Below are 24873 nucleotides of genomic sequence, written 5' to 3' on the forward strand. Positions count from 1 at the left end.
GATCTCGCAGATGGGACCGAGGCCCACATACCTTGTTGGGCTACCGGGGATTGTTGGGTTGGAGCAGGTGCTTGATTTTGGTGTTAGTGATTTTGTGAATTATAGAAAAGAAGAGTGATTTCGTGAATTCATGGGTGTCGGCGGGCTCCTGCAAAGGTCACTTTTCTTTGCTTAAGAGCATGTCAAATGGTGCACCCAACCACCGCCACGTGTTGCACTTTGAGCGGGTTTTTTTTTTCTTCAGAAAGCAACACTTTTCAGCGAGCTGCAGGAAGCTCAATTGTGCTTTAAAGAAAAGCACGGCCTAGCACCTACGGAAGCACCTATGTGCTTCTCAAAATGGAAAAATATAGTTGTACTTCGTGCCTCCTGAAAGGGAAAAGCATAATTGTGTTTTCATCGGCAAAAAACAGGAAAATACAGTTTGTGCTTCTGCCAGAAAGCACCGCTGTGATTCCACGAGAAGCACAACATGTGCTTCCCAAAAAAAAAAGAAAAAAATGCAATTGTGCTCGTGGGCATGTTGTTTTTTCTTCCGGTTTTTTGTTTCCATTTTTTTGGTTGGCAGTCTTTTTTGTTTTTGTTTTTTTTTGTTTCTTTGGGTTTTTTTCAGTTGGGAAAACCATAACTAAGGTTTACAAACCTCAATCTTCAATGCCCTGATGCATCCATTATTCATATTGTTTTTTGCGGGGGATATTCATATTGGTCTTGCGGAGTAGAAATTATGTTCACTGGATGGATGAAGGTGCATCCACCATCGGTTTCTTCTTCGGCAAATTAGTCGGACAACATAAAGAAAAGTAGGGCGTGTCAATAAGAGCGGTGCAGCAAACGCTCACTTCCAGTAAGTACACTATGCTTTCTAATTTTGGAGTTCTCTGATTCAATTGAGGCGTCAATCTTTGATTCACGATTTTGACCAGGTTAATGATTTTGATTGATGTTATTTTGAATTTGGTGGTAGTTTTATTCATGTGAGGTGTTCAATTTTGCATCTAGTTCACAATTAAGACCGGTCAACGATTTTGATTGAGGTGACTAATTTTGAATTTGGTTCATGATTTTGACCGGGTCAATAATTTCTCAAATCGTCCGGCAACAACACAAGAGTCCTGCCCACCTCCTCATTACCTGGCAAAAAAATCATCAACATGTGACACTATAGCATCAATATAGTACATGTGGTCGCCAACGCAAGAAATTTTGCCACATACATATGGATAGATTAGCAGTTAACACAGAATCACACTTCTAAAGGGCCCACCAAAATATCAATTTTTTAAAAAAGACATACACCATCAACTCCCTCGCATGCCAAACTAAAAGAAAAAAAATCCCGACAACACAAACGGCGCAGGAAAGCATGGACAACCCTTCTAGTAATGAAGTATATAAGAACTTATGACATTTAACATTAGGAGGATAAGCATAATTTTAATTTATTTTGGTGGACCATAAAATCAATCTCATAGATCGCCATAAAGGCAAAAGATCCGTAAATTTGTTTAGGTCGCTCACCTGAGGCGGCAAAAACGTCCGTCGTCAATCGATGTGGCATCGGACATTGAGGCCGATGTCGGCAGGGGGGGGGGGGGGGGGGGGGGGGGGGGGGGGGGGGGATGGTGGTGGTAGTTGGGTAGGGACGAAGCTAGAAAAAAAACACTTGATGTGGTCATATCCATGGCAATGGGGTCATCTTCCATAAATCAACAGTGATTAGTACTAAGTTACTGAAGGATTTAGTACTTTCATTGAGTCAATTGACCCCAATGCCTATGGATCTGTATCCTCTAACATTGAGAAGGGAAGTTAGAGAAGCTACAGTACCCTAACTTTTCTTCTTTTTATCCATATAATTAAGGCTAAAATGACTTAAAGTAATTTGCAAATTGATGATCTATTGTGTACATGTATAGTAATTACATATAAACAAATTGATGGTGAAATAAAATTAATTTAAATTATTTATATCTACAGTAAACAACCTGGTAACTACCTACTAACAGTTCTAACTTTCTTTTATCATTTTACACTAGGCTAGCACTGTAGCGTGGTGACTTTCCTTCTCTATGTTAAAGGATCCGGTTCCAATGCCTATATGCTAACTCCGTCCCTGTAGTTGGCAGGGTGAGCGTGAGAGACGACCACGAATCATACGTGACTGATTTTCTAGGCGGATGGGGCGACCGACAGTTTTCCGGTAATTTGCTTAACAAATAGGGGTAATCCCCTGAAGTGGACTTTTTGTATTAACTTGATGGCCAAAAGCAAGAGAAATTTTGTTTTTCTGGATTTTAGATTACACTAGGATTCTTCAAAATTCTTTGTTAAAAAAGGATTCTTCAAAATTCTTTGTTAAAAAAGACTTCAAAATTCTTATAAAAAGGTTTCATGCCAAACCGAGGTTTTTTTTGTGATCTTGATTCAAAAGGATTAACCCTCATAGCATCTTCACTAACACCCTCAGGCCACTTTTTAAAGGCCGGCGAGCAAAAAAAAGGCCCTAGAAATTTGGCATCGGAGCCACTTCACTGCCGGGCGGAGAAGTATAGAAGGGCTCTACACTAGAGTGCGTACCCTGGCCTGATCCCCACTCCCAAAAGCGCCGCAAATCACATCCCCATCCCCAAATCGAGTTCCCCTAGCGAGTGCTCACGGTGACCCGCGACTCCCACGCGTCCCCATCCCCGCCGCCGGCGGACCCGCAAGTTGTGATCTTTGGAGGCTGCATCCATGGAGAACATGCCGGAGCAGCGGCGGCCGAAGCTCTCCGACGCCGCGGATGCCGGAGGCGGCGAGGACCGCCTCGGCGCGCTGCACGACGACATCCTCATCCGCATCCTCCTCAAGTCCGGCGACGCAGCCGCAGCCGCTCGGACCAGCGTCCTCGCCCGCCGCTGGCGTCACCTCTGGGCCCTTCTCCCGGCGCTCTACTTCTTCCGCCCGACCGACCCCCGCCGCATACGCTCTGCCCTCGCCGCCCACCAAGCTCCGGTGCTCCAAGCGCTCGTCGTCATCGCACAGGGCGCCTCTCCCGGATCCGCGGGGGCGTGGCTTCCCATTGCCGCGCGCCGCCTCTCCGGCCCATTGGTTTTCCGCGTGCTGCGGCGGAGCACAGCTAAGAAAAGAGCCGCCTTGAAGCTGCCGTGCTTCGAGAAGGCCACCAAAATCGTGCTGCGACTAGGGTTTCTCCGCCTCGCGCTGCCGCCTTCCGGTGTATTCACCCGGATCCATCTTCTCATGCTGATGGAAGTCCGGCTGCGTGGTCCGTGTGGGCTCGGCGAGGCTGTCTCCTCGCCGCGGTGCCCATCCTTGCGGAGACTCGTCGTGAAGGATGCCTATGGTCTGGGCGACCTCACAATCCACTCAGAATGCCTTCTAAAACTGGAGCTATTTCGTCTGCCTGACTTGCAGAGTCTCACCGTCGTGGCGCCAGCACTCCAGCTGTTAAAACTGGATAATTGCTTTGCTCTGAGTTCGAGGCAACCAGTTGCCAACATCTCTGCCCCTCATCTGATGTGGCTCGCGTGGATGGATGATTATGATCAAAACTCTGTCCAGCTTGGTGAGATGGCATACCTGCAATCGCTTGTCACCCAACATTTTATCATGTACGGAGAGGATTACCATTCTTCACACAATCGCAATGGTGTGTGTCTTTTGCGGCACTTTGAGCACCTCCACCGTCTTGTTCTCACACTTCAGTGTCCTAAGGTGAGTTCATCCTTATGTTAGTTAGTACAGTAGTATATGCCACCATTGTAATATGCTAGCAAATCACTAGACCCATGCAGTTCAGCTTAAATGATACAAGTATGTTTTTTGAGAGACATTCTCACTTGTTTTGTTTTGTATGGCTTACTGCACCTACTCAGAAGAATGAAGTGAACTTGAATTAGTAAATCACCTCAACTGATCGAGTGCCCTCCCTCCTGCAGCACACCCGCACAAGAAAATGTGATTTTCTTTTCTTATCGAACTCTTATATATGATACTTTTGTTTCTGACTTCTTACGAATAGGACATAGCAAACAAGAAATACTTCATGGAGCAAATAACAAGGCTCCCTAACATTAAATTATTGGAACTGGGAATAACAGCATGTGGACATTCCTTTGGAGCCAGCTTATTCCATGTTATGAGGATGTGTACTGCAATAAGAGCGCTAGTTCTTGGACTTAATGTTGCACTTGAAGATGAGGTACGCTATTCTTAATTTGTTTATCTAATATTCAGATACCAGGAATGTCACATAAAAGCAATGTATGTATTTGCATTTTTAGGCAACTCAAGCTTGTAATCCCCTCTAGTTGTTTGCTTGATACTTAAACTTTGCTCCAAATTGTATCGGCGGTGTACATTTTGGGTTAACTTGTTAATTAACTTCTTTTGAAAGTACTGTTAGTCTATTGAAAATGAGAAGAACTAGTAGACAGGGTCCCGTTTCCATGAAATAGATGGGACCTCTCTTCTCCTACTCTCCTTCAGCAGGAAATTTAAGATCTTGTTAAATGTGTTATTGATAGCAGCAATTTAATATTGGTTCAAACACTTCCTATTTGAATATTGGAAGCATCACATTTTATGCAATAGGTTGCCTTCAAACTAATCTCCCCATGTCACTCTTTTGTAATTTTGTAGTAGATGACATATCTCGAAATATTCAGCCGGACTAATAATTTCCAGTTTCATCTCTACGCTCTTTAATGTCATCAAACCAGAGCAGTTGTTCTTATTAATCTGATGTTCCCCTTGTTTCAGGAAGAAACTCTGTGCCCGTCAGATTGCATTTGTGATCAGCCACCAAGCTGGAAAACCGAGGAACTCGTGCTGAATCGCCTCGAAGTAGTAGAAATCTCTGGCTTCAGAGGAACTGAACATGAAATCAATGCTGTGAAACAGATATGCAGTTGGGCAACCGTGCTAAGAAGGATGACAGTGAAGTTCCATGACTCGATCACTGAAAACAAGGCTGAAGTGCTCTGCGAGTTGTTAGTAACCTTCTCTAGGCTAGGATTAGACATGATTTTTATTTATAGGATGCCGTGAGAAAGTTCTGTATGCTCGAGAAGATGCCAAATTTCCAGCAACTTATGTGGGGCTGGACCCGACTTGTTTGAATTAGTGGCACTTGTTTGAATTATTTGTGTCTGATGAGAAAATTTTCTTGGCACTGGTTGTCCCCTTGTTTTCGTGAGAGGTTGGACCGAATCCTGGAGACACTCTTGTGAGCGTTCTGTCAGCTGGTAATCTTTATCTGCCTCTCTGCTCTAACTAAGTCTGGTGCATAGTGATTTTGATGCACTCTGATTTTGTGATGTGCACAGTGATCTATCAAAATCAGGTTTGAGTGGATTGCTGCTGTTGCAATGCCGGAATAATTAACTGCAATATTCAGTTTGTGCAGCTAGAAATGAGCGGTCGTTTGCTGCTAGTTTCCCTGTTTTTAATTTATGGTTTGATACTGATGCTTGCTGTGAATTTTACAAGTGGTCAATTTATCCCTTATGCCTCTTAAAACAACAGCAATTTACCCTTCAAGTTTGAGAAATTAGCACGCTACTTTGGTTAGTAAGTTTGTAACAGATTTCAGTTTAAAAGTTTGCCAGTTTGTTGGAAAGGAAATGTTCGGAACTGATTTCATCTCCTCTGCTTTCCCTCGGAAAATTGAGATCTTGGATATGGTAACCGATGGCTTCAATCTTACACTTACGTGTTATTCGTTTGTCGAAAAAACATGTTATTCTTTTGTAAATCTGTTTTTGACGGCGCAACTCAAAGTATTGCGTCAGTTTATTGATTTCCAGTTTCATCTCCCTTGTTTCAGTTCTCAAGAAGTTGCCAAAATGCATACCTTTTGTATGGGAAGAAAATACATGGCTATCGATGAAATCTTTTGATGTCACCGCACATTGTAAGCAGCTAACTTACCACAAAACAATCAACTTGGACGGAGAAAGCGAAAATGCTTGAGCAATTAGCATGCGCACATGACGGACGGCGCTTGCTCGCCATTTGCCCAAAAACTTTAGTCACTGGCTAGTAGGGTCCCCCGTTTATTCAGGCACACATACCAGCAAATGTGGCCAACGGCCCGGCCCATCAAACCCACAAACGGGCCTCTCACGACATGACACACCGAGACCAGTTTATAAACGGGCTATGTTGTGCCGGCATGTGGGCCTCACCTCCTTGGACGAGCACGGCACACGTACTAAAAAACTCTGGAACGACACGACATGACATGCGAATATCCGTTTATTGGCGGGTCATGTCGTGTTGGCACACTGGCCTCGCCTCCTTGGACGAGCACGGCACATGTACTAAAATACTCTAGAACGACATGTCACGCGAATACCCGTTTATAAGCGGGTCATGCCGTGCTGACAAGCTGGCCTCGCCTCCTTGGACGAGCATGTCACATGTACTAAATACGGTGGCCTAGGCCCGTGTGACACTTATGGGCAGTCATCATTTTTGTCCAATTAATTTGAAAAATGTAAAAAATACATAAAATTCTAAAAACAATATGGCAAAGTATCATATGAGATAAATATTGAGCTTTATTAGTAGATGCCTAATTAAAACCTTTCATTCCTTTTTTTCAGTAAAACTTCTAATCTATTCATTTTCAATCATGACAGTAAAACGAACACTAGAAATTATAATAATTATATCCAAATTTATAGACCACCTAGTAACGGCTACAAGCAACTGAAGCGGGCTGAAGGCACGTCACCGTCATCACCCCTCCCACGTCAAAGCCGGGCAAATTTTATTGTAGCAGGCAGTCGGGAAGTCGTCTTACTAACGCTCCATAGGACCAACGCACCAGAAAAACAACCGTCACCAATGAAGAGAGCCGTAGATCAAAAGGACCCAACCTGAAAACACATGAACGAAAACCGGATTCGAGTAGATTCATCAAAGACAACCACCAATCAAATCCCACAAGACTCGCCGGAGACACACCTCCACACGCCTCTGACGCTGCTAAACGCACCACCGGAAAAGGGGCTAGGCGGGCGAACCTTGTTACATTTTTAGGGAGCTGTCGTTGTCTCGTCTTTCTGAGTAGGACACAAACCCTAATAAAACCAAAAAAACATCTAAAAATGAAGCCCTCCCGCCGGCGAGGGTCAGGACTCATCGCGTCCCCATGGCCCTAGGGCCACCGAAGACGAGGCGGACTGGCCGGAGACAAAGGAACCCTAGCTTTTTTGGAGGAAGCGGCGGTGGCTGCGTGTAAAGCTTGACAAAAGGGGATGTCCACGTTGAGTTTCAAAGGATCTGGCTAATTAGAGATGTGTCAAAACCTTTCATTCTTAGGAGGAAAAAATAAAAAGCTTACTATAAATTACAAAAAGATAAAAACATTACAAAAGAAAAAAGAAAAATTACTTGTGCCAGGCAGGCCGTGCCTGTGCCAGCCTGCTACTAAGGGTCAGTTTGATTGCTGCCCTGAGTACTTTGTGCCTGAGCTGGAGGCTGCCTGAGACTTGCCTGAGTGTAGGCTGCCATCATTAGCCTGCCTTGAATCACGTGCGGCACAATTAGCCTGGCCCAAGCGTCCACCATCGAGCGCCTGGCCGCTGCCTGGGCTACTAATCCTAGGTGAGAAAGGGACCCACAGAAGACTTTTCAAGGCATCTAGCTTTTACTAATATAAAAGCGTTTAGATCACTACTTTAGTATTCTAAACGCTTTTATATTAATTTATGGAGGGAGTAGCTTCTAAGCACCTACCCAGGTCAGGTTGTGAACCAAACATGTGCATATCAGATTTGCCTGGCCAGGCAGGAAACATCAATGACTCAGGCACATACAAGGCACCCTTTTTTCTCCAGGCACGGATCCAGGGTAGCAACCAAACTAACCCTAAACGTGCCATGCCCGTGCCTGGCACACGGGCCTGGCCTAGGCAGACGAGCCCAACACACAGCTTGCCACAGGCCAGGCAGAGAGCTCCTATACGCCGCCCGTGTGCGTCCGATCGTTGCGACTGTGCTGAAACGACGCGCACATGGGCCGGCCGAATCATTTCGCTATGAGCTAAAAATCGAAAAAAGAAGCGAATGTGTGGGGATCGAACCAACAGCCTCAAGCTAGAATCCAGGGAGGCTAACCAGGTGAGCTAGCTACTACATGCATCACCAATTTTAAAGTAGAATGCACAGCGGCAAATCCTTTAACAAGAACGTTCAACATTTTTATGATATACGTTGAAGAAATTTTAAAATACAGTGAACGTTTATGTAAAAAATACTCAGAAAATTTAAAATATTAAAATAGACATTTTATGGGTATATGTTAAACAATTTTTTAATATATATGATGAACAAAACATACACAATGAACATTTTCTAATATATGTTGAACAATTTAATAATATACAATGAACATTTTTGTAATACACAATGAACATTTTCTAATATACATTGAACAATTTAATAATATACAGTGAACATTTTTGTAATACATAAATGAACATTTTCTAATATACATTGAACAATTTAATAATATACAATGAACATTTTTGTAATACACAATGAATATTTTTACAGTGCAAGCTGAACTATTTCATAATATATGATGAGTATTTTCTTAATACATTGAAGATTTTTGTAACACACGGTGAACTTTTAATATAAATACACAATAATGAGAAGAAGAACATAAACAGAAAATAAAAAAGGAAAGTAAAAGAAAGAAAATGAAAGTACAAAAAGGAATCAAAACAGAAAAATAAAAAACCAGAAAAAAGCAGCTGAAAACCAACCAAAACAGTGAAAAAAATGGAAGCAAAAAAACCAAAAAAGAAAAACGAAAAAAAACCCGCAAGAAATAAGGAAACATCAGCGTACGAAATCTGTACATGGGCTGGCCCAAGTGGAGCTATTGAACTTGAAAGATCGTGGATGTCGCCTAGAAGTGTGGGGAGGGGGGGGGGGGGGGGTGAATAGGCGCTTTAAAATAATTACGGTTTAGGCTTGAACAAATGCGGAATAAACCTAGCGGTTAATTTGTCAAGCACAAAACCTAAAACAATTAGGCTCACCTATGTGCACCAACAACTTATGCTAAGCAAGATAAGCAACTATGTGATAGCAAGATATATGACAAGAAACAATATGGCTATCACAAAGTAAAGTGCATAAGTAAAGGGGCTCGGGTAAGAGATAACCGAAGCACGCGGAGACGACGATGTATCCCGAAGTTCACACCTTTGTGGATGCTAATCTCCGTTTGGAGCGGTGTGGAGGCACAATGCTCCCCAAGAAGCCACTAGGGCCACCGTAATTTCTTCACGCCCTCGCACAATGCAAGATGCCGTGATTCCACTAAGGGATCCTTGAGGGCGGTCACCGAACCCGTACAAATGGCAACCCTTGGGGACGGTCACCGAACCCGTACACTTTGGCAACCCTTGGGGGCGATCACCGGAACCCGTCAAATTGCTCGGGGCGATCTCCACAGCCTAATTGGAGACCCCGACGCTTGCCCGGAGCTTTACACCACAATATTTGAGCTCCGAACACCACAAAGGTTGGGGTTAACTCCCCAACGACACCACGAAACTTCACCACAATGGAATATGGCTCCGAGGTGACCTCAACCGTCTAGGGCGCCCAAACACCCAAGAGGAACAAGCTCAAGGGTACCAAGCACCCAAGAGTAATAAGCTTCTCAACTTGTAACTTCCACGTATCACCGTGGAGAACTCAAACCGATGCACCAAATGCAATGGCAATGGCACACGGAGTGCCCAAGTCCTTCTCTCTCAAATCCCACCGAAGCAACAAATGCTAGGGAGGAAAATGATAGGAAGAACGAAGGAGAGAACACGAAGAACTCCAAGATCTAGATCCAAGGGGTTCCCCTCACATAGAGAAGAAAGTGATTGGTGGAAACGTGGATCTAGATCTCCTTTCTCTTTTCCCTCAAGAACTAGCAAGAATCATTGGAGGGATTGAGAGTTAGCAAGCTCGAAGAAGGTCAACAATGGGGGAAGAACACGAGCTTAAGAGATAAGGTTGAATGGGGAAGAAGATCCCCTTTTATAGGAGCTCCCAAATCCAACCGTTATGTGCCCAGTCCGCGCACGAGCGGTACTACCGCTCAGGGGAGCGGTACTACCGCCCGGGAGGTAGAACACGGAGAGCGGAGTGAAACAGAGTGTGAGGCGGAGCCGTATGAGCAGCACTACCGCTCCACGAGCGGTACTACCGCCGGAGGAGCAGTACTACCGCTTAGCATGGTCAAAACACCCCAACGAGAGAGAAAAACACGAGCTGAAAAAACTGCCAGAGAGGTAGAGCAGAATGAGCGGCACTACCACTGTAGCCAGCGCTACTACCGTTGGCCGCAGCGGTACTGCTGCTTGGCCTAGCGGTACTACCGCATAAGAGAGGTACTACCGCTCCTACTACCGCTTCTACTGCCGCTGAACCCGACACGAGAAGAGCAGGACCCAAACTCGAGGCAGTAGAAGAGTGGCACTGCAGCGGTACTACGGCTGAGAGCTCCAAGCGGTACTACCGCTTGGGCTCACGGTACTACCGCTGGGACTAGACAAAAGCCACTCTCAAGAAACAAGAACTGCCATAACTTCTTCATACGAGCTCCAAATTGAGCAAACTCAAGCTTGTTGGATAAAAGACGACGAGTAGCATCAAAACAAGGATTGAAAGCCTAACACCGAAGAAGAACTGCCATACTAAGAAGAGGCAGGGGAGGAATGCCTAACAAAAAGAGGATTGAAACCTCTGTTGGGGAACGTTGCAGAAAACAAAAATTTTCCTACGGTTTCACCAAGATCCATCTATGAGTTCATCTAGCAACGAGTGATCGGATTGCATCTACATACCTTTGTAGATCACGCGCGGAAGCGTTCAAAGAACGGGAATGAGGAAGTCGTACTCGACGTGATCCAAATCACCGGAGATCCTAGCGCCGAACGGACGGCACCTCCGCGTTCAACACACGTTCGGTCAGCGTGATGTCTCCTCCTTCTTGATCCAGCAAGGGGGAAGGAGAGGTTGATGAAGATCCAGCGGCACGACGGCGTGGTGGTGGATGCAGGGGTCACCGCAGCAGGGTTTCGCCGCTCTACTGCGAGAGGGAGAGGTGTAGCAGGGGAGAGGGAGGCGCCAAGACTAAAGGGTGCGGCTGCCCCTCCCTCCCCCCTTTATATAGGCTCCCCAAGGGGGGGAGCCGGCCCTAGGAGATGGGATCTCCTAGGGGGGGGGGGGCGGCGGCCAAGGGTGGAGTGGCCCCCAAGGCAAGTGGGGCGCCCCCCCAACCCTAGGGTTTCCAACCCTAGGCGTAGGGGGTGGGTCAAGGGGGCGCACCAGCCCACTATGGGCTGGTTCCCCTCCCAACTTCAGCCCATGGGGCCCTCCGGGATGGGTGGTCCCACCCGGTGGACCCCCGGGACCCATCCGGTGGTCCCGGTACAATACCGGTGACCCCCGAAACTCTCCCGATGGCCGAAACTGCACTTCCTATATATAATTCTTCACCTCTGGACCATTCCGGAACTCCTCGTGACGTCCGGGATCTTATCCGGGACTTCGAACAACTTTCGGATTACTGCACATTCATATCTCTACAACCCTAGCGTCACCGAACCTTAAGTGTGTAGACCCTACGGGTTCGGGAGACATGTAGACATGACCGAGATGGCTCTCCAGTCAATAGCCAACAGCGGGATCTAGATACCCATGTTGGCTCCCACATGCTCCTCGATGATCTCATCGGATGAACCACGATGTCGAGGATTCAAGCAACCCCGTATACAATTCCCTTTGTCAATCGGTACGTTACTTGCCCGAGATTCGATCGTCGGTATCCCAATACCTCGTTCAATCTCGTTACCGGCAAGTCACTTTACTCGTACTGTAATGCATGATCCCGTGACCAGACACTTGGTCACTTTGAGCTCATTGTGATGATGCATTACCGAGTGGGCCCAGAGATACCTCTCCGTCATACGGAGTGACAAATCCCAGTCTTGATCCGTGTCAACCCAACAGACACTTTCGGAGATACCCGTAGTATACCTTTATAGTCACCCAGTTACGTTGTGACGTTTGGTACACCCAAAGCACTCCTACGGTATCCGGGAGTTACACGATCTCATGGTCTAAGGAAAAGATACTTGACATTGGAAACACTCTAGCAAACGAACTATACGATCTTGTGCTATGTTTAGGATTGGCTCTTGTCCATCACATCATTCTCCTAATGATGTGATCTCGTTATCAATGACATCCAATGTCCATAGTCAGGAAACCATGACTATCTGTTGATCAACGAGCTAGTCAACTAGAGGCTTACTAGGGACATGTTGGTGTCTATGTATTCACACATGTATTGCGATTTCCGGACAACACAATTATAGCATGAATAAAAGACAATTATCATGAACAAGGAAATATAATAATAATCCTTTTATTATTGCCTCTAGGGCATATTTCCAACAGTCTCCCACTTGCACTAGAGTCAATAATCTAGTTACATTGTGATGAATCGAACACCCATGGAATTCTGGTGTTGATCATGTTTTGCTCTAGGGAGAGGTTTAGTCAACGGATCTGCTACATTTAGGTCCATATGTACTTTACAAATATCTATGTCTCCATCTTGAACATTTTCACGAATGGAGTTGAAGCGGCGCTTGATGTGCCTGGTCTTCTTGTGAAACCTGGGCTCCTTGGCAAGTGCAATAGCTCCAGTGTTGTCACAGAAGAGTTTGATCGGCCCCGGCGCATTGGGTATGACTCCTAGGTCGGTGATGAACTCCTTCACCCAAATTGCTTCATGCGCTGCCTCCGAGGCTGCCATGTACTCCGCTTCACATGTAGATCCCGCCACGACGCTCTGCTTGCAACTGCACCAGCTCACTGCCCCACCATTCAAAATATACACGTATCCGGTTTGTGACTTAGAGTCATCCAGATCTGTGTCGAAGCTAGCATCGACGTAACCCTTTATGACGAGCTCTTCGTCACCTCCATAAACGAGAAACATTTCCTTAGTCCTTTTTAGGTACTTCAGGATATTCTTGACCGCTGTCCAGTGTTCCTTGCCGGGATTACTTTGGTACCTACCTACCAAACTTACGGCAAGGTTTACATCAGGTCTGGTACACAACATGGCATACATAATAGAACCTATGGCTGAGGCATAGGGGATGACACTCATCTCTTCTATATCTTCTGCCGTGGTCGGACATTGAGCTGAGCTCAATTTCACACCTCGCAACACAGGCAAGAACCCCTTCTTAGATTGATCCATATTGAACTTCTTCAATATCTTATCAAGGTATGTGCTTTGTGAAAGACCTATGAGGCGTCTTGATCTATCTCTATAGATCTTGATGCCTAATATATAAGCAGCTTCTCCAAGGTCCTTCATTGAAAAACTCTTATTCAAGTAGGCCTTAATGCTGTCCAAAAGCTCTATATCATTTCCCATCAAAAGTATGTCATCTACATATAATATGAGAAATGCTATAGAGCTCACACTCACTTTCTTGTAAACGCAGACTTCTCCATAAGTCTACATAAACCCAAACGCTTTGATCATCTCATCAAAGCGAATTTTCCAACTCCGAGATGCTTGCACCAGCCCATAAATCGAGCGTTGGAGCTTGCACACCTTGTCAGCATTCTTAGGATCGACAAAACCTTCCGGCTGCATCATATACAATTCTTCCTTAAGGAAACCATTAAGGAATGCTGTTTTGACGTCCATTTGCCATATCTCATAATCATAGAATGCGGCAATTGCTAACATGATTCGGATGGACTTCAGCTTCGCTACCGGTGAGAAAGTCTCATCGTAGTCAACCCCTTGAACTTGTCGATAACCCTTAGCGACAAGCTGAGCTTTATAGATGGTCACATTACCATCCGCGTCTGTCTTCTTCTTAAAGATCCATTTATTTTCTATGGCTCACCGCTCAACGGGCAAGTCAGTCAAAGTCCATACTTCGTTTTCATACATGGATCCTATCTCGTATTTCATGGCTTCCAGCCATTTGTCGGAATCCGGGCCCGCCATCGCTTCTTCGTAGTTCGAAGGTTCACCGTTGTCTAACAACATGATTTCCAAGACAGGGTTGCCGTACCATTCTGGTGCGGAACGTGTCCTTGTGGACCTTTGAATTTCAGTAGGAGCTTGATCAGAAGTATCTTGATCATCATCATTAACTTCCTCTCTAATTGGTGCATGCACCACAGGAATATTTTCCTGAGTTGCGCCACTTTCTGGTTCAAGAGGTAATACTTCATCAAGTTCTACTTTCCTCCCACTTACTTCTTTCGAGAGAAACTTCTCTAGAAAGGATCCATTCTTGGCAACAAAGATCTTGCCTTCGGATCTGAGGTAGAAGGTATACCCAATAGTTTCTTTAGGGTATCCTATGAAGACGCATTTTTCCGACTTGGGTTCGAGCTTTTCAGGTTGAAGTTTCTTGACATAAGCATCGCATCCCCAAACTTTTAGAAATGACAGCTTAGGTTTCTTCCCAAACCATAATTCATATGGTGTCGTCTCAACGGATTTCGACGGAGCCCTATTTAAAGTGAATGCGGCAGTCTCTAAAGCATAGCCCCAAAATGATAGCGGTAAATCGGTAAGAGACATCATAGATCGCACCATATCTAACAGAGTGCGATTACAACGTTCGGACACACCATTACGCTGAGGTGTTTGAGGCGGCGTGAGTTGTGAAACTATTCCACATTTTCTTAAGTGTGTGCCAAATTCGTGACTCAAGTATTCTCCTCCACGATCTGATCGCAGGAACTTGATTTTCCTATCACGTTGATTCTCAACCTCACTCTGAAATTCCTTGAACCTTTCAAAGGTCTCAGACTTGTGTTTCATTAAGTAGACATACCCATATCTACTCAAGTCATTAGTGAGGGTGAGAACATAATGATAGCCACCGCGGGCCTCAACACTCATTGGACCGCACACATCAGTATGTATGATTTCCAATAAGTTGGTTGCTCGCTCCATTGTTCCTGAGAACGGAGTCTTGGTCATTTTACCCATGAGGCATGGTTCGCATGTGTCAAATGATTCGTAATCAAGAGACTCTAAAAGTCCATCTGCATGGAGCTTCTTCATGCGTTTGACACCTATGTGACCAAGGCGGCAGTGCCACAAGTATGTGGGACTATCATTATCAACCTTACATCTTTTGGTATTCACACTATGAATATGTGTAGCATTACGCTCGAGATTCATTAAGAATAAACCATTCACCATCGGAGCATGACCATAAAACATATCTCTCATATAAATAGAACAACCATTATTCTCGGATTTAAATGAGTAGCCATCTCGTATTAAACGAGATCCTGATACAATGTTCATGCTCAAACTTGGCACTAAATAATAATTATTGAGGTTCAAAACTAATCCCGTAGGTAATGTAGAGGTAGCGTGCCAACGGCGATCACATCGACCTTGGAACCATTCCCGACGCGCATCGTCACCTCGTCCTTCGCCAGTCTCTGTTTATTCCGCAGCTCCTACTTTGAGTTACATATGTGAGCAACCGCACCGGTATCAAATACCCAGGAGCTACTACGAGTACTGGTAAGGTACACATCAATTACATGTATATCACATATACCTTTCGTTTTGCCGGCCTTCTTGTCCGCTAAGTATTTGGGGCAGTTCCGCTTCCAGTGACCACTTTCCTTGCAATAAAAGCACTTAGTCTTGGGCTTGGGTCCATTCTTTGGCTTCTTCCCGGCAGCTTGCTTGCCGGGAGCGGCAACTCCCTTGCCGTCCTTCTTGAAGTTCTTCTTACCCTTGCCTTTCTTGAACTTAGTGGTTTTATTCACCATCAACACTTGATGTTCCTTTTTGACTTCTACCTCTGCTGATTTCAGCATTGCAAACACTTCAGGAATGGTCTTTTCCATCCCCTGCATATTGAAGTTCATCACAAAGTTCTTGTAGCTCGGTGGAAGCGACTGAAGGATTCTGTCAATGACCGCGTCATCTGGGAGATTAACTCCCAGCTGAGTCAAGCGGTTATGTAACCCAGACATAGTGAGTATGTGCTCACTGACAGAACTGTTTTCTTCCATCTTACAGCTGAAGAACTTGTCAGAGACATCATATCTCTCGACCCGGGCATGAGCTTGAAAAACCATTTTCAGCTCTTCGAACATCTCATATGCTCCGTGTCTCTCAAAACGCTTTTGGAGCCCCAGTTCTAAGCTGTAAAGCATGCCGCACTGAACGAGGGAGTAATCATCGGCACATGTCTGCCAAGCATTCATAACGTCTTGTTCTGCAGGGAGAACAGGTGCGTCACCTAGCGGTGCTTGTAGGACATAATCTTTCTTGGCAGCTATGAGGATGATCCTCAGGTTCCGGACCCAGTCCGTATAGTTGCTGCCATCGTCTTTCAGCTTGGTTTTCTCTAGGAACGCGTTGAAGTTGAGGACAACGTTGGCCATTTGATCTACAATACATGTTGTAAAGATTTTAGACTAAGTTCATGATAATTAAGTTTATCTAAATCAAATTATTCAATGAACTCCCACTCAGATAGACATCCCTCCAGTCATCTAAGTATAACATGATCCGAATTAACTAGGCCGTGTCCGATCATCACGTGAGACAGACTAGTCAACATCGGTGAACATCTTCATGTTGATCGTATCTTCTATACGACTCATGCTCGACCTTTCGGTCTTCTATGTTCCGAGGCCATGTCTGTACATGCTAGACTCGTCAAGTCAACCTAAGTGTTTGCACGTGTAAATCTGTCTTACACCCGTTGTATGTGAACGTTAGAATCTAACACCCGATCATCACGTGGTGCTTCGAAACAACGTACTATCGCAACGGTGCACAGTTAGGGGGAACACTTTCTTGAAATTATTATGAGGGATCATCTTATTTACTACCGTCGTTCTAAGTAAACAAGATGCAAAACATGATAAACATCACATGCAATCAAATAATAATAGTGACATGATATGGCCAATATCACATAGCTCCTTCGATCTCCATCTTGGGGCTCCATGATCATCTTGTCACCGGCATGACACCATGATCTCCATCATCATGATCTCCATCATCGTGTCTCCATGAAGTTGCTCGGCAACTATTACTTCTACTACCATGGCTAACGCGTTTAGCAATAAAGTAAAGTAATTTACATGGCGTTTCTCAATGACACGCAGGTCATACAAAAAATAAAGACAACTCCTATGGCTCCTGCCGGTTGTCATACTCATCGACATGCAAGTCGTGATTCCTATTACAATAGCATGAACATCTCATACATCACATATATATCATTCATCATTCATCACAACTTTGGCCATATCATATCACAAAGCACTTGCTGCAAAAACAAGTTAGACGTCTTCTAATTGTTGTTGCAAGTTTTACGTGGCTGAAATAGGGTTCTAGCAAGAACGTTTTCTTACCTACGTGAAAGCCACAACGTGATTTGTCAACTTCTATTTACCCTTCATAAGGACCCTTTTTATCGAATCCGCTCCAACTAAAGTGGGAGAGACAGACACCCGCCAGCCACCTTATGCAACTTGTGCATGTTAGTCGGTGGAACCGGTCTCACGTAAGCGTACGTGTAAGGTTTGTCCGGGCCGCTTCATCCCACAATACCGCTGAAGCAAAATAAGACTAGTAGCAGCAAGAAAGTTGACAACATCTACGCCCACAACAAATTGTGTTCTACTCGTGCAAAGAGAACTACGCATAGACCTAGCTCATGATGCCACTGTTGGGGAACATTGCAGAAAATAAAAATTTTCCTACGGTTTCACCAAGATCCATCTATGAGTTCATCTAGCAACGAGTGATCGGATTGCATCTACATACCTTTGTAGATCACGCGCGGAAGCGTTCAAAGAACGGGGATGAGGAAGTCGTACTCGACGTGATCCAAATCACCGGAGATCCTAGCGCCGAACGGACGGCACCTCCGCGTTCAACACACGTACGGTCAGCGTGACGTCTCCTCCTTCTTGATCCAGCAAGGGGGAAGGAGAGGTTGATCAAGATCCAGCAGTACGACGGCGTGGTGGTGGATGCAGGGGTCACCGCAGCAGGGCTTCGCCGTTCTACTGCGAGAGGGAGAGGTGTGGCAGGGGAGAGGGAGGCGCCAAGATTCAAGGGTGCGGCTGCCCGTCCCTCCCCCCTTTATATAGGCTCCCCAAGGGGGGGCGCCGGCCCTAGGAGATGGGATCTCCTAGGGGGGGCGGCGGCCAAGGGTGGAGTGGCCCCCAAGGCAAGTGGGGCGCCCCCCCACCCTAGGGTTTCCAACCCTAGGCGCAGGGTGTGGGCCAAGGGGGCGCACCAGCCCACTATGGGCTGGTTCCCCTCCCCACTTCAGCCCATGGGGCCCTCCGGGATGGGTGGTCCCACCCAGTGGACCCCCGGGACCCATCCGGTGGTCCCGGTACAATACCGGTGACCCCCGAAACTCTCCCGATGGCCGAAACTGCACTTCCTATATATAATTCTTCACCTCCGGACCATTCTGAAACTCCTCGTGACGTTCGGGATCTCATCGGGACTCCGAACAACTTTCGGGTTACTGCACATTCATATCTCTACAACCCTAGCGTCACCGAACCTTAAGTGTGTAGACCCTACGGGTTCGGGAGACATGTAGACATGACCGAGATGGCTCTCCGGTCAATAACCAACAGCGGGATCTGGATACCCATGTTGGCTCCCACATGCTCCTCGATGATCTCATCAGATGAACCACGATGTCGAGGATTCAAGCAACCCCGTATACAATTCCCTTTGTCAATCGGTACGTTACTTACCCGAGATTCGATCGTCGGTATCCCAATACCTCGTTCAATCTCGTTACCGGCAAGTCACTTTACTCGTACCGTAATGCATGATCCAATGACCAGACACTTGGTCACTTTGAGCTCATTGTGATGATGCATTACCGAGTGGGCCCAAAGATACCTCTCCGTCATACGGAGTGACATATCCCAATCTTGATCCGTGTCAACCCAACAGACACTTCCGGAGATACCCGTAGTATACCTTTATAGTCACCCAGTTACGTTGTGACGTTTGGTACACCCAAAGCACTCCTACGGTATCCGGGAGTTACACGATCTCATGGTCTAAGGAAAAGATACTTGACATTGGAAAAACTCTAGCAAACGAACTATACGATCTTGTGCTATGTTTAGGATTGGGTCTTGTCCATCACATCATTCTCCTAATGATGTGATCTCGTTATCAATGACATCCAATGTCCATAGTCAGGAAACCATGACTATCTGTTGATCAACGAGCTAGTCAACTAGAGGCTTACTAGGGACATGTTGGTGTCTATGTATTCACACATGTATTGCGATTTCCGGATAACACAATTATAGCATGAATAAAAGACAATTATCATGAACAAGGAAATATAATAATAATCATTTTATTATTGCCTCTAGGGCATATTTCCAACAACCTCCAACCGAGAAGAACCAGCAAAACCTCCAACACCGAAAACATCATAGAAGATGCATGTGAACTCTATTTTCGATGAACTCGAACTTGTCATCAAGATGACCAAAAGCTCTAAGACTCACAAAGAGAACCAAATAAGAACCAAGAAAGATGATGCAAGGATGCAATGGTTTGAGCTCTCTACGAACGATACGATCAAGCTACTCATCGAGAGCCCCCCTTGATAGTACGGAAATTGATCCTATAACCCGGTCTCCCAACTACCATCATGAGACCGGTAAAATAGAAAACCTATCAAGGGCAAACATTTGCCTTGCACATGGTCCACTTGAGCTAGATGATGACGATTTTGAGTCCCTCAAGTTGGACCACCTTTTTTGATTGTGTTGACTCAATGAAGACTAGTTGATTGCTCCCCCATACTCCACCTTGGGTGAGCCACTCTTCCGCACATCTTCACAAGTCCATTGTCACCACACAGGACGGCAAGCTTTAAGCATTGATCTCTTCGTGATGCTCCACTTGAACTTGCACACCGCAACCTAACCCCACAAAGAACTCTCACGAAGACCATGGGTTAGTACACAAAGCATAATTGACAATACTTACCATACCATGGGATCACTTGATCCCTCTCGGTACATCTTATACGCTTTGTGGGTTGATCAACTTGATTCACTCTTTGACTTAGTCTTGATCAACCTCTCACAAGACCAATCTTTAGATAATTCCGTGAATAACACCTTGGTCGGCACCAACTATCCTTGAAACCAACACATGTACTCCAAAAAAAGCGTATGGACAAAACCTTGGTCAGCACCAACTCTCCTTGAAACCAACACATGTACTCCAAGAAAAGCCTATGGAAAAAACCTTGGTCGGCACCAACTCTCCTTGAAACCAACATATGTACTCCAAGAAAAGTCTATGGACAAAACCTTCAAATATAACTCAAGGCAACCATTAGTCCATAGAGATTGTCATCAATTACCAAAACCAAACATGGGGGCACCGCATGTTCTTTCAAACTTCAGGCGCACAAAAAGTTCAGAAAGAGTGCAAAGCGATCGGGACTCGAACTCGCGACCTCCTTCTAAAAGTGGAACTAGCCAACAGAAGTAGTGAGTCAAACTGATTGATACATGGCGTGAAACATTAAGTACCGAACTTGCTTTGAAAAATTCGTTGAACATTTTCTTAATATACAATGAATAATTTAAATTATACACAATGAACATTTTAATATATGATTAACATTTTGGAAAAAAAACCATAAATATATGTGTTGAACAGTTTTTGAAAATGCATTGAACATTTGTAATATACGTTGAACAATTTTCAATATACATTGAACATTTGTGTAATATAAAAACATAGGGACTACTTTATATTCATTGAACAATTTCTAAATACACGATGAATATTTTGTAATGCATGATGAACTTTTCGTAATATACCATGAACATTTCCTAAATATACAATCAACATTTCGGTAACACGTAATGAACTTTGCCGCTCGCAGGCGGCAAATAGGAATTGCCGGCCAGGCACAACCTGTTTAGTCTTTTTTTAGGGATACCTGTTTAGTCTCAAGCCAAGCCAGGCCCATCACTTGCATGCTTGCGGGCCGTTTATCTCTGCATCTCTGTGGCCACATCGGCGATGGGCCTGCCCGGCACAGCGCCAAAAGAGAAAGGCAAAACAGAAAGCTCACCACCTTCCGGTGACTTCCTCAATCGTATACAGCGAGTTTCCTTTCCACAACTCCACTCCCATCGCACCCCACCGAGTCTGAAAATCCCCGCAAGCCCGATCGATCTCTTGCCTGCATTCTGGTTATACTAATAATCCTAACACTTATCCATAGTACACGCCAATAGTACGGATAAACCTTAATAATTACTAGTTTAATCAGAGTAAGGATAAACCTCTATGATTAGTACGTACTATGAAAACACATCACAGTCTTCAGCTCGGAAATGCAAGAACAGAATCTATTCGTGGTGAAAATAGAAGTACTCACTCATAGTAGTAATACTAGCCTCTTGCAGAGGGAGGGCAGTGACTAATAACTTGTTCATTATATATATTCTGAGGAGTAGAGGTAAGAATCTCATAACTATAGGCCATTATCAGTACCACAAATAAGGAACCAAGAGGAGTACAGGCCATAGTTTGCTGTAGTAAATATCTGGATACTGAATTCTGCGTGCAACAAGATTCACTCGGTGGAATACCAGGCTATGTGTTATGTCAGGTACTTAAGAAGAAAGCAGCCTAGTGGCAGGCGCCAAACCAAATCATCCAGGAGATTTCCGCACAAAAAAAGGTATTACATAAGAACGGTATCATCCCTTGGATCTCATCTTATCATTGGCATTACATAGGTACAAAATTTCATATAAGTTAAGTCAGTTACCCTGAACAAGTCATCGTGGGAGAACGGAGGATCAGTAAGGCAGAGGGAGCCTTGAAGGTGATGAAGTCAGCCAAGTGTTTGATAACTTTCAGAAGCAACGGTGACAAGTGGGGGCGGCAGCACTAGAGGATTTCATTTTTGGTGGTGCTACTCGGGTGCCAAGTCATGTTTTTCAGGGTGAAAACCTAAGATCTGACCTTCATTGGTTGTGCCTGACAATTGCCTTGCTGAAGGTATTGTTTGAGAGCTCAAACTTTTTTCACGGAAAACCTAAGATCTTCAATCGGATGATTATGTCGCTTGTGCACTGTTTTCTTCTTGAAGGCATCGCTTTTGGAGACCTTTTATATTTTCGGGTGTTGTCTTTGATGGTGGTTTGTGTGCTGTTGCTGAGAGGAGTTGATCACTAGACAGTGCCTTTGTCCTTTTTCTTTTCATTTTTATTTTCTTTACGGGTTGTGTGCATCCTAGATGTCTTTGAGACATTTTGTTGGTGCAGGGGCTTTGATGTAATTGGTATCTTCACGATATTAATATTATTATTTTTTAAGAAAAAAAGTTAAATCCCTGAACTGCTGTTCGTATAAGATGTTCACTCATCTTGTTGCCATGATATAATAACATATTGTTACAGTTCTAACAAGAGACTGTACCATCGGAGTCAAGGCGGATATGGATTTAGTAAAATACTAGCTGTAACTCGCGGAAGCAAAGGGTACACAAGTCGTGGGTGGGATCATGCTCTGTTTGAATGGTGGTCCGCTTCGGTTCGGCCCAAGCCTCCTGACTACGGGTCTTGCTCACTCCGTCAGAAGTTAGCCTTTCTTCTGAATTTGAATCACAACTTTAACAATGATCATTATTTGTTTCAGCTGCATATCTATCTAATGAAGCTATATCCTCGAAGTTCATTGCAGGCTAGTGGGGTTGTGTATCTTCCTCCCCAATTTCATGCTACTTGAAACGCCAGCCCATGGTCTCCCGCTCTCTGAAGGTGAGTATCCCGCCACGGCCATGGCCAATGCCATTGCTGAATGTTGTTGTCTCCGGCAGCTACTCGGCGAGCTGTGCATCGACGCACGAAGCTCAACATCCACATTGTTCGTGAGAAAGTCGGCCTCGGGCAGTTCCGGGTGCTTCTTTTTCCAAACATGTAACTCATGGTTCTAACTGATTGACCAGGTCACCATCTTGTAAGCGCACGATGGACAACTCCCTCCACGTAGCCGTGCACGTCCTGGTATCGATCACATGTGCTATATAAGCCGAGGAATAAACGGTGATCCTGCCAAATGCTCTGAAAAAGTCATAGGTTTTGATCTGTCATACTCACTACATACTAGCGGGGAAAATTTAGCATGTATTTGCGAAACTGCGTCATACTCTAAAAATGTGTACTGAAAATTATATATTTTTTGGTTCCTCCGCAATTCAGAAACATCCACTGCAAGATAGGCATTAACAACCATTGAATATGAAAATTGTAGCTAGATGCATTAGTTAGCTCAATTTATACATATGAATTAATGTGTTAAGAAGTAGTCATTCTTTTGATGAGATTTAGGAGGCCATCTTAACCATGAGATGAAAAAGACATCGACGACCCACACACAGTTTGGCAAACGTCTGCTAGTAAGTGTTTCCCTTTTGAAAACGAATACAAGAATTTAGGAGGCCACCTTAACCATGAGATGAAAAAGACATTAATGACCCAAACATAGTCTAGCAAATGTCTGCTATCAGATGGCTGATAGTAAGTGTTTCCCTTTTGAAAACGAATAAAAGGATTTAGGAGGCCATCTTAACCATGAGATGAAAAAGACATCGATGACCCACATATAGTCTGGCAAATGTCTGCTATGAGACGGCTGCTAGTAAGTGTTTCCCTTTGGGAAACAAATAAAAGGAATTAGGAGGCCATTTTAACCATGAGATGAAGAAGACATCGATGACCCACACATAGTCTGGCAAATGTCTGCTGTCAGATGGATGGTAGTAAGTGTTTTCCAATAGATGTAGTGAGGTTTTTTTCCCTTTGATCGCCCGTCTGTGGCTAATTGATCCACCAGATTTTGTAACCTTGCTTAGTGGTGGAGCCAGAAACTCAATATAGAAGGGACCAAACATGTTATATAATGTTAGACGGGACCAAATCTTTTAAATCTTGCTAATTATGTTTGAAAAATGAACAATTAAGAGCACATATAGCTGTATTTGTAAGAGCACAGGGGGGGCAGGGCCCCTGCCAGCACCCCTGCCTCCGCCACTGACCTTGCTTGCTACCCAATGAATAAAAACCCTACCTTCCCCTAAAAAGATGACAAAAAATAAGGAAGCCTTCAGGGCGGCACGCTTTGCATGCCGGCCGGTCCAATTTGCGGGCGGGCTGGTTCGACACGGGAGGAGGTTGCTAATCCGACAGCTAGCTTAATCTTTTTTTTTGAACACTCTCCACCCACCACCCTTAGCCTCCTCTTTATTCAAATGGCGAAGGCATATCAGATTGCAACACGCTATCTAGGTAGTCAGCGATTACGTCATACAGTAGTTTTCTTGCTAGCTTAATTTCTAACATATGCTGCTGCTGCTGCTGATGGCGAGTCTGAGGTTATATATATATGGCTGAGGAATACCTACGTAGAATGAGTAGCACCACAGGCCTAAATTTCTACTCGATCACATTCTTCTTTTATACTTCTATATCGAAATATGTATTTGGCAACCCTGTGCCCGATTGCAAAACTGCCACACGGTTCCTTCAGCGTTCGATCCGCATCACATGGCACCTTTTTTCTTCGTCCGGTGAAGCTCGTTCGCATCCTCGTCCCGCGGGACGGGGTCGTCCCCGTACCTGAGAAAAGCGGGGGCCTTCCTCAACCTCCCGACTTTACCTCACATACCTCGCGCCGCCGCCGCACTACCTCACGCGCGCCGCCGGCTCTCTATCGGCCACC

At 44.9% G+C, this 24873-nt stretch overlaps 1 protein-coding gene across 1 annotated transcript; it reads left to right on the forward strand.

Moving 5' to 3' along the window:
* Positions 1–2547: 2547 nt before the first annotated feature.
* On the forward strand, positions 2548–5183 carry LOC125522388 (putative FBD-associated F-box protein At5g56390). Its single transcript, XM_048687446.1, has 3 exons — positions 2548–3717; positions 4025–4204; positions 4765–5183. The coding sequence occupies exons 1-3, from the start codon at positions 2737–2739 to the stop codon at positions 5050–5052; spliced, it is 1449 nt and encodes a 482-aa protein (XP_048543403.1). The 5' UTR covers positions 2548–2736; the 3' UTR covers positions 5053–5183.
* The last annotated feature ends 19690 nt before the right edge of the window (positions 5184–24873 follow it).

This window comes from Triticum urartu, chromosome 7 (assembly GCF_003073215.2).
Source record: "Triticum urartu cultivar G1812 chromosome 7, Tu2.1, whole genome shotgun sequence".
In the NCBI taxonomy this organism is placed as follows: Eukaryota; Viridiplantae; Streptophyta; class Magnoliopsida; order Poales; family Poaceae; genus Triticum; species Triticum urartu.

What these genes read in the sequence shown, in the direction of transcription:
- LOC125522388 (XM_048687446.1), top strand. Translation starts at nt 2,737, where the DNA reads ATGGAGAACATGCCGGAGCAGCGGCGGCCGAAGCTCTCCGACGCCGCG. An exon ending in TCACACTTCAGTGTCCTAAG is followed by an intron (nt 3,718 to 4,024) that starts GTGAGTTCATCC and finishes TCTTACGAATAG; the next exon opens with GACATAGCAAACAAGAAATA. An exon ending in ATGTTGCACTTGAAGATGAG is followed by an intron (nt 4,205 to 4,764) that starts GTACGCTATTCT and finishes CCCTTGTTTCAG; the next exon opens with GAAGAAACTCTGTGCCCGTC.